Source organism: Aristolochia californica, unplaced genomic scaffold (assembly GCF_029961685.1).
Source record: "Aristolochia californica isolate CCGP_79_NKW_82.1479 unplaced genomic scaffold, dmAriCali1.0.hap1 SCAF_7, whole genome shotgun sequence".
In the NCBI taxonomy this organism is placed as follows: Eukaryota; Viridiplantae; Streptophyta; class Magnoliopsida; order Piperales; family Aristolochiaceae; genus Aristolochia; species Aristolochia californica.
The window spans coordinates 8300961-8310724 of NW_027182268.1; the positions used below are offsets into that span (position 1 = coordinate 8300961).

The 9764-nt window shown below is 38.5% G+C and overlaps 1 protein-coding gene across 1 annotated transcript; it reads left to right on the plus strand.

Annotated features, from left to right (window-relative positions):
• Nucleotides 1-312: 312 nt before the first annotated feature.
• On the plus strand, nucleotides 313-7253 carry LOC137936600 (uncharacterized). The gene is made up of 5 exons (XM_068781380.1): nucleotides 313-475; nucleotides 2077-2097; nucleotides 2390-2731; nucleotides 6033-6073; nucleotides 6212-7253. Exons 3-5 carry the CDS (start codon nucleotides 2407-2409, stop codon nucleotides 7127-7129), a joined length of 1284 nt encoding a protein of 427 aa, XP_068637481.1. The 5' UTR covers nucleotides 313-475; nucleotides 2077-2097; nucleotides 2390-2406; the 3' UTR covers nucleotides 7130-7253.
• Nucleotides 7254-9764: the final 2511 nt, after the last annotated feature.

Consider the following 9764-nt stretch of genomic DNA (forward strand, 5'->3'; position numbering starts at 1 on the left):
TCTTCATAATTTTATTTATGACTGTCTTATGCCAAAATTTCTGGGTACGTCAATAGTGGAAATACCGGAGGAGGAGTAAAGGTGGTCGGAGTAAATTGCTTGTCAGCTGCAGGAGAGAGTCATAACTCGGTATAACTTCATGACAAATAATGTTGACTATTGGGGGCAAGGGTCGGGAATGACGATAGAACCGATGGTACGATCAAAGGATTCGGGTAAAATGGCAGTCATACGGACAGATTGCGAGTTTTCCTCGAAACCTGGGGGCATTTTCTTCTTTCCGAATATTCTTTCTCTGTCATAAAGCATTAGCTTGACCAGAAAACACCAGACAAGGCAGGCGAACACACTCATACTTCCACTCAGAAGCTACCCTTTTATTCCCTCTTCGTCTACCAAATCCTAGGGCTTGATTCCTGCTTCTACGGCGTCTTCCATCTCTCCATTGTCTGTGCCTTTTTTTCAAAGCGCTGCTGTAAGTTTGTCTTCTCTTTTTCTCTCTGCTGCCTGCCTGCCTTTTATTTTATTTTCCTTTTCCCCTTTATTTTGCTGTCTTCTGTGAGCTGGTTACTCCCCCGTAAATGTATGTATGTATTTTTTTTATTCTTTGATTTTGCTTTTGGATGTAAAGGGTGCGGTTTGTGTTCTCTGGAATCTTTATTGGGAGCCCATTTCGTGCGTTCTGTTTCTTGTTTTGTTTTCTTCGTTTTTCCCATATGATGTTTCATTAGACACAGGATTTCGTTTGCTTTGTATTTGATATGCAATTGAGCTTTCTCTGGTCCGGCTTTTTTTTTTTTATTTTCTTATATTTTGTTCTTTTTCTCACATTTACTCCTTACCCCCAAAAATGTTCTTTTGTTCCTGAAACTTGTGTCATGTCGAATAAATTTTTTTCCGGGTGGACTGTGATCTTGATTCATTTGTTAATGATGTCAGCATTTTATTCTTCAGGGGTTTGGTTTCCAACATATCTTTAACTCCAAATGGGCGACTGTCAAGTTTTCATATTGCCTCCCTTTTCTTTTTCCTTGTATTCTTCCTTCTTATTGAGCAAGTTGCAGTATTGAGAAATTGTTTCGGCATTTATTGGTGTTTTAAATTGTCGTTTTTTATTACCGGCCTTTTCTCTTTTACCTCATGTTGACTGTTTGACACCGCATTCAGCTTTCAATCTGCTTTATGCATCGCATATATCTGCATTTTCATGTTATCTCTTTGCCTTTTGGTAGATAACTTTTCTTTGAACAATGATTGTTTGGCATTCAGATTTTTGTTTGTAGTATCGAATGAATTGAGTTCATGTGCTATTGGGCTGTATTGTATGAATTAAACATTGTGACTTGTGCTATTGGACTGTATTGTATGGATAAAACATTTTGACTTGTGCTAAGAGAATGCTTATGTTCTTTGAATTGTTCCTTATGGTTTTCTATTCTTTTTACATTGACAGTCTTAGCTTAACTATTCATGGCCGTCAGATTTTTTTCTTTTCTAACAGTTCTGTACTATCTGTTCACACCTGGACTGTCTGTAACTTGTTAGTGTTCTTATTCTTTCATTTGTCCTATATAATATTCTCATTTCTTTATTTTTTTAAATTACTGGCCTTTTGTTATTTTTAATAATTTTACATGACATGCAAGTTGTAGAATAGATGGCCCTTTTAATGCTTCATTTCATGCTTCCTTTTAGAAATGCTTTTCTCATCAGTTATCCTTTTTTTTTTTTCCAATACAATTGATTTGAGAGTTTTGTTTTGTTCATTTATTTTCTGTCTGTTAGATGGCATGTGTTGTATTCTGTTTTTTGTAAATGAGAAATAGATTTTATTGTGTTCTTTTTCTTTACTGAACTTTTACTTCTAAAAATGCCTATCCGTGGTTTTCTGGTCATGGGTTGTATCTTGTTTCCAGTGCCAATTGGAATCGTTTCTTTTATAATTGCCTTGCAGAATAAAAGTGTTTCTCACTGAGTTGATTGTACACTTCAAGAATTATGGAGAGTGACAATTAGCCAGATGACCAGTTATATGGGTAACACTGATTCTGAACTGAAATCTGCTGTATGCTGCAGGTTGGCTAGGAACTCTTAAAGGTGTGATGTGGTTGAGTTCTGAATTATTTTTAAAATCTCATACTGAAGTTGATGGTTTTTGTTTATACATCGCCTTTGAGCCTGGGTTTCTCAAAATTATGAGTACGTAAAACACCTTTAATTTTGTTTTGTGACAAAGACAGCATCATTTAGCACCCTGGATTGTGTAGGCTAATTACAAACTTTACAAAATTTGAAGGTTCAGAGTTCTTTCTTCTGTACGTCTAATAGAACATAGCTAAGACGGGGTCACTTTGTTGTGTGGCTGCAAGGCCACATGGGTCACATGCAGGCAGTGGAGACTTGTCCATGGGCCCCAATGAGCCCTACTGGAGGACTAATACAAGCTTCTCCCCTCCACTGTCAAGGAGATGGGATTATCGTTTCCATCCTGAAGGGGTATCCTACAGCTCACATGGTGGCACCTTGCTTTACGGCTCTTCCCTTTCCTCAAATAGTAAAGAAAGCAGGACCTGCGTGAGGGGAGAACAGTTACCCCATCATGTGTATCCTGCGTCTGATGGTGGTGCGTCATGTTTCAGCAGCCCATCTGATAGTTTTCACAGCCAACAGTGGACATCTCCACCGATACAAGCACTTCATGTCAATGAGTTTCTTTCTGCTGCAGTAAGAGGTATGCTAAGTATTATGTGATGTGATTTCCCATTCTTACTGCTCATTTTAATTATTCTATAGTTTCTTGTATTTATTGGAAACATGATTACCTTATTTTTGTGATTTGGAATTCTATTATTTTGTTCCCCTTTTCCAGTATTTTTCAAGTATAAAGACTTATTATGAAAGTAAAAAGAGTAACTCTTTATGATTGCATTTGTTCCCATCTTTTTTGCATCTGGCTATTTGAGCATAATCTTGATTCTTTAGTGGGTTCCAGTTTAGATGCATATATTGATGTTTGGATATGATCCTCTGTGCACACCCTCGGTTCTGTTTCTGTTGATTTCTTCATTCTGCTTGGACCTGTTGGGCCCTCTTGCATGCAGGATGCACATGGCGTTTCAGATGTCCTATCTATCCATCCATCAGTAGAGTCTTTGGTGCAGTTGCTCCATTAAGTTTGGTTTTCCTATCTTCATAGATAACTATGGGGCTAATAGTAAATATCATTAATGTCTTTCACAATCGTTTAGGTTGCTGCTGCCCTCTTAAGTTTTGAGAAGCAGGAGGATGTTAGGAATTAGGCGCCCTAATTCCAAACTAATGAGAGCAATAATAATAATTGAGGAAGAAAGGAAAAACAAACATGAAAAACAACAAGATTTATACATGCTCACCTCAAGGTGAGGCTACGCCCTGTCTTCTGCCGCTGCAGTAATCCACTATATAAATGAAATAGTGTACAAGAGAAATCGCACACACTTACAGGTGTTTTTTCTAACCTCTCTTGGGCTACAACTCCAACTCAACCTCTCGGAAGAAATTAGGTGCAATTAATGGTGAGTGTATTAGGCTAGTACAAAATGTGGGGTTGTTGATGTTGTACAATACAATGTGGAAGATCTAGCTGAGGGATATCTAAGGGCAAGAGATCACCCCAAATTCGTTCATGTTTATGGAAGAAGAAGGGAGAAAAAGGATTCAAGTAGAAGATACCTAAATTTCCTACAAGCTCCAAGAATAGAAAGTCTTTCTAAATTGAATTTCCTATTTCAAGCTTGCTGAAATTAGAAGTTTATTGGACCAGCAACTTGCTGATTTAAGTGAAGCATCACTCAAATAGCAACTTGCTATTTTGGTGAAAAGCTCTTGTCCTATTAAATTAGTTTGGATCTTTGTTTCTAAATTAGGGAAGTCTAAATTTAGAACCTCTATATATTAGAAGTTGTTTCTTATTTTTGAATTCTATTCCAATAAGTAAAGCCGGATTTATTAAGTCCTTTTTAGAATCTATTTCCTAGAATGTACAAAATAGGAATTTTCTTTTTTTCTTTAATTTATATGCCTATAAGAGGCCATCATATGTAACATAGAAATTAGATTTTTGCTATAAAACAAAGTTTTTTTTTTTTTCTCTGTTTTGGATAACTTGTCCTTAGTTTTTCTTCTCTGTTTGCCAGTTTTCTTAATTGCTGAAAAAACCCTACATTCGGTCCTTCAAGTTTTACTCATCAAACTTGAATGCAGATTGTATTTTTTCTTAGTTGTTGTTGAAATCTAGGTTACTCACACACTTTTTTATTCCTTGAATCTCAAGCACTTTGCTCTGTCAGGTGTCAATGGTTGATTGATGTTGAGCCATCAAAAGGAAATGATTGCACAGTAAATTGCATGTGGTAGTTGGGTCTATCACATGCTTTTTGGTTCTTAAATAAGTGTCGTGTTTCATGATTACTGACACAACAAACGGCATTGATGGTCATGCCCTTAAAGGTGGAGGTGGTAATATGTTTTATATAGCAATGTTTAACGTATAAACACTATTTTGGGCTGCTGGGTTTGATGAGGTGCAGTTCTTATAGGATGAGGGTTTACCTTCGTCATTCTCTGAGAACTAAAGCTAAGTATATCTTTTCAATATTTTAAAGGTCAGAATCTCCTTTTTTGAAGTTGAGGTAGATTAGTCCTTTAATTCTCAAGTGTGATAAATAAATTCTCTAATTCGCATTAATTTATTCAAAGTGTTTTTTAGAGTGATCACCAGTGAAAGCTTTTAATGGTTAAACAAGAAACCAATCTAAAATATATTGCAAGGGTAGTCAAACCAGAATTGCATGACTTGGAATAATTATACTGGAAATCTAATACTAAGGAAACTTCTATTTAGTAAGATATGCACCCCAGTGGTATGATTCAGTGGAAAACTTGAAATACTAAGTAGTGTGTCCAAGAGTGAGATGGTTTGAGACAGAAAGGTAGATGGTGAAAGGACAGGGAGTGACTCGAGGAGGAGATAAGCTGCCAGTAGAGCTATTCTCTTGGGTCTTAACAGGGCAAAGAACACTGGTATGGAGTCACCTGTCACTTTCAGGGGAGAGAGCAGAATATCTTGTTCCTCATATGTGGAGAAGTTTTATTGATTCTTATCTGGATATGCAACAAACTTTTCTCATTAATCAATTGTTGAAGGGAAGCAGTAGCTTGTTTCATTAAGAATTCTCTTGCCACGTTGAATAAGGAAAGAAAACCTTTTAGCAAAAGAAAGCCACATTGACCCTTGCTTTTCTCTGGTGGGTCTATATTGGCTTGTGATGTGTTTGTGGAGAGTGCCTTTAAAGATTGATACTTGTCATCCTCTGTAAGCAACTCATTTGGTCGTCCAAAAATTTATTATGCATCCTATTTGATGGTGTGAGAATTTGAATGATCCATGAAATAGTGATGCTCCAGTCACCTTTATCACATTAGACGCCTAAATTTTGGTATAAGTTCTGTGATCTTCAAGCATCCTCATTATGGCAATGTTGAGGATTTAAAATGTTATATGTACACCTTCACATATAGGTGCTCTTCATGCTTTTTGGCAATTTTTGCAAATCAAGTTCCAAAACCTACTTTCTCTAGGAGGAATGGCAGGCTTGCTGAATCGATGGCTAAACTAGTTTTAAAATGAGAATGAGGTTCACAATATTGGTATCAAGTTTCAAGTGGTATACCAGGCACCTCAGAGTCGGTTAGATATCAGCCAATATGGCTGATGAGACCTCCATGTTGGTTGGTGGTCTGCCGAAACAACCAATACAGAACTATATTATTCATATTCAGATCATTTGTTTCTTATGATATGGTAATACATACTGTAGATCAATTCCACAAACAATGGCTGAGAAGTGGTACCTTGTCTTTGTTGTTTCTTTTACATGTATGCTTCTTTATGGTTTCTTTGTTTTCTCTACATCTATAATCTCAAGCCTATTTTGGTTTTTAAGCACCTTGTACCACGCTTGTTAAGTGACTTTTATTATTTTCTTTGTTAGAATCATCATCTGCACCAACAGCTTCTGTACTTTCTGGAGAGGTATACACACTTAACACTCTTTATGATGCACATGTTTATTCTCATGCAATTTTTTAAAGTTTTTTCTCAGTCTCACATTTGACATCTAGTTTTACTTCAAGTGATTCAATTTGCCATGTGGGTTTATGCATTTTTCAGGGCACCTCTGCAATCCCATATAGTGGTGGATCAACCTCTTTCCATTCAGATAATAGTGAATATGAGTCAATTTCGAAGACACCTGTAACATCTCACCGTAACTTTTCCAGCCGCTGTTCTTTCATGTCTAAACCTGTACACCCTGTGGCATTTTCTTGTCGAGCATCTGAAAGAGAAGTCCAAGAAACAGCTGCTGGTCTCAGTATGGACAACCAGCCATTCTCCAATGAGCTCCATTGGAGTTCCAAGTCCATCCAAACTCTGAGCGAAGACTTGCCTACTAGCCAGTGGGAAGCTTTTAGGTGGAGCAGCGCCAGCAGTGTAGATTGTACTGATGTTTCTGATCGCTTGGAAGCTGAAAGCTTGAGTGCCACACAATTGTTTGGAGCTTCCAAATGTGCTTTATGTGATCGGTTCCTGTCTCAGAGGTCTCCTTGGAGTTCTCAACGGATTGTAAGGAGTGGAGATATGCCAGTGACCAGTGTCCTCTCCTGTTGCCATGTTTATCATGCCGAATGCTTGGAGCAAGCCACTCCGAAGACTCAAAAACATGATCCACCTTGTCCTGTATGCATGAGAACAGATGATGACTATTTCCCTGACCAAAGGTCTATTTCAAGGACGAGAGGTGGACTTCCATGGCTGAGACCTTTTGTTGCAGAGGAAGGACCATCAAGATCTTGGAGCTGTGGACAGGTGGGTGACTGTGTTGAGGGGGCATTGCACAGCCAGACCAGGAACAGCATGATTTTGCTGAACAGACACCGTCTCAAGAAGCAACTTTCCATGAAGATGAATGCAGGCAAAGAAGTCCAAGGTAAGCTGAAGCAAAGTGGAGTTCCTTTGTCCAGGAAATCTATTGATCGAGCAGTTGAATGTTCAATGACTGAACCAGGGCCGGCATTTAAGAAATGGTGATTTTTTTTTTGTTTTTGTTTTTGTTTTTGCTAGGCTAGTGTTTGGATCTTTCTGCTCTCCGAGCTGAAATGTTGTTGGCATTTCTCATAGGTGATTACTGGTATTGGTTTTAAGCCTTCTGATAGATTGGCCAGAGTCAGGCAGGTTGATCTTTACAATTATGCATCTCATCACGCTTTACATAGAGAGACGTGCGTGAGAAAGTCATCAAATCTGTTTGTTGAACTACACAGATGTGTCCGTGCCTCACCGAGCAGAGTTGCTCCTAGGAAAGGTATCCCTCACCGAGCAGAGTTGCTCCTAGGAAAGGTATCCCTCACCGAGCAGAGTTGCTCCTAGGAAAGGTATCCCTGTAAGAAAAGAAAAATGAAACAATGGAAGAAATGTAAGAAAGGAAAACGAAGAGATGAAATAAATTCTCCTTGTATTCAATGTGAATCGAATCAGTTTACAATTTTACAAATAACCAAATATATACAGCAATGATAGTACCACCATAACAGAGTCTGACATCGAAATACTAACAAGAAAAATAACTAACAGAATCAATTACAGCTATGACAGCTACCTCCATAACAGTCTGACACCCCAATACTAACAAGAAAATAACAGAACCACTTACAATTGTACAGAACAACAAGTAAGGTAAAATGGAAAAAAGAAGAAAATGCCAAATTAATCTAGTTCCTTGTGCATCTGAATCAGAGTGACTAGTCGACTCGCAGCATTGTCAGCAACAGAAACAGTGTGTTGAGCAGCAGAAACATAATGCTGTAATGTGTGCTGAGCAACAGAAACAGGGTGTTGTAATGTGTACTGAGCAGCAGAAACAGGGTGCTGTAATACCCCCCCGCACAAGATGGAGAATAGAAGTTTACTATTCCCATCTTGAGCAAGTGAGATTGAAGGGTTGTAGAAGGTAGAACCTTGGTAAGGAAATTAGCAAGTTGTAAGTGGCTAGGAACATGAGAGGTGGAAATGGAACCATCCATGATTTTATCTCGAATTAGATGACAATCTAATTCGATATTGGTACGCTCGTGGAAAACTGGATTGGCAGCGATGTGAATGGCTACTTGATTGTCACAGAAAAGATGAGCAGCTTGAGGATAGGAAACTTGAAGATCTGCAAGTAGAAATTTGAGCCAAGTGATTTCAGCACATGTTGCTGCCATGGACTTGTACTCGGCTTCAGCTGAAGACCTTGAACAACGGTTTGCTTTTTAGATTTCCAGGAAATAAGTGAATTGCCAATTAGAATGCAGTAGCCTGTTACTGACCGATGGGTGTCAGGACAAGAAGCCCGGTCAGAATCACAGTATGCAACTAACTACAGTGATGAATGAGCGGCAAGAAAAAGTCCTTGACCAGGAGCTACCTTAATGTATCTCAAAACCTTATGAGTAGCAACCATATGTGCAATAGTTGGCTTGGACAAAAATTGGCTGAGTGTGTGAACTGCAAAGCTGAGATCAGGACGAGTTATGGTCAAATAGAGAAGCCTTCCAACTAGCCTTCGATAAGTGGAGGGGTCCTGTAATGCAAGGCCAGAGTCTTTGCTAAGTTTTAAATTTTGGTTCATCGATACTTTGACTAGTTTAGATCCAAAGTGCCAGAATCTGCAAGTATTTCTAATGCATATTTGCGTTGAGAAAGATGGATCCCTTTGGAAGTTCTGGCCACCTCAATACCAAGGAAAAATCGAAGAGGACCAAGGTCTTTGATCTTGAAATTAGCATTGAGAAAATCCTAGAGTGTAGCTATAGAATCAAGAGAATTAGTGGCCACCAAAATATCATCAACATACACTAAGAGAGCTGTAAAAGTATTTTCAGTGGACTTAATAAATAAGTTGTAATCTGCCTTGGATTGGAAAAAGCCAAAATCTAACAAACAAGTAGTGAGTTTGGCATACCACTATCTTGAGGCTTGTTTTAAGCCATAAATACTCTTCTGAAATTTGCAAACTTGGTCGGGTTTACCCTTAGTATACCCTGGTGGTTTGGTCATAAAAAGTTTTTCCTTTAAGTCACTATGAAGGAAGCCATTATTGACATCGAATTGATGTAAATACCATCCATGAATAGCAGCTATAGATAAAAGACAACGAACAGTCACCATCGTAGCCATGGGTGAAAATGTTTCAGTGTAGTCAATCCCCTCTTGCTGGGTGTAACCCTTAGCCACTAAGCGGGCCTTCAACCTTTCGATACTACCATTTGAATTGCGCTTTATTTTATACACATACTTGCAAGCTATGGGTTTTTTACCAGGGGGAAGGTTTGAAAGGACCCAAGTGTTGTTTTGTTCCAAAGCATGTAACTCAGCATCCATGGCTATGCACCAGTTGGCATCTTTAATTGCTTGAGAATAGGAGGTGGGCTCACAAACAGTGGAAAGTGAGGAAGAAAAAGCTTGAAAGGAAGGTGAGAAATGTTCATAAGACAAGTAATCATGTAAGGGATATTGACAAGGAGAAGGAGGAAAATTTACCTGAGCCAAAGATGGGGATGTTGAAGTCAAAACAGACTGCTAGCAGTGGAAGTCATGTAGGTAGGCAGGTGCAGTTCGTGGTCTAGTTGACCTTCGAAGTGGAATAGAAGAGGAAACATGTTCAGAATTAGTGATAGGGTGT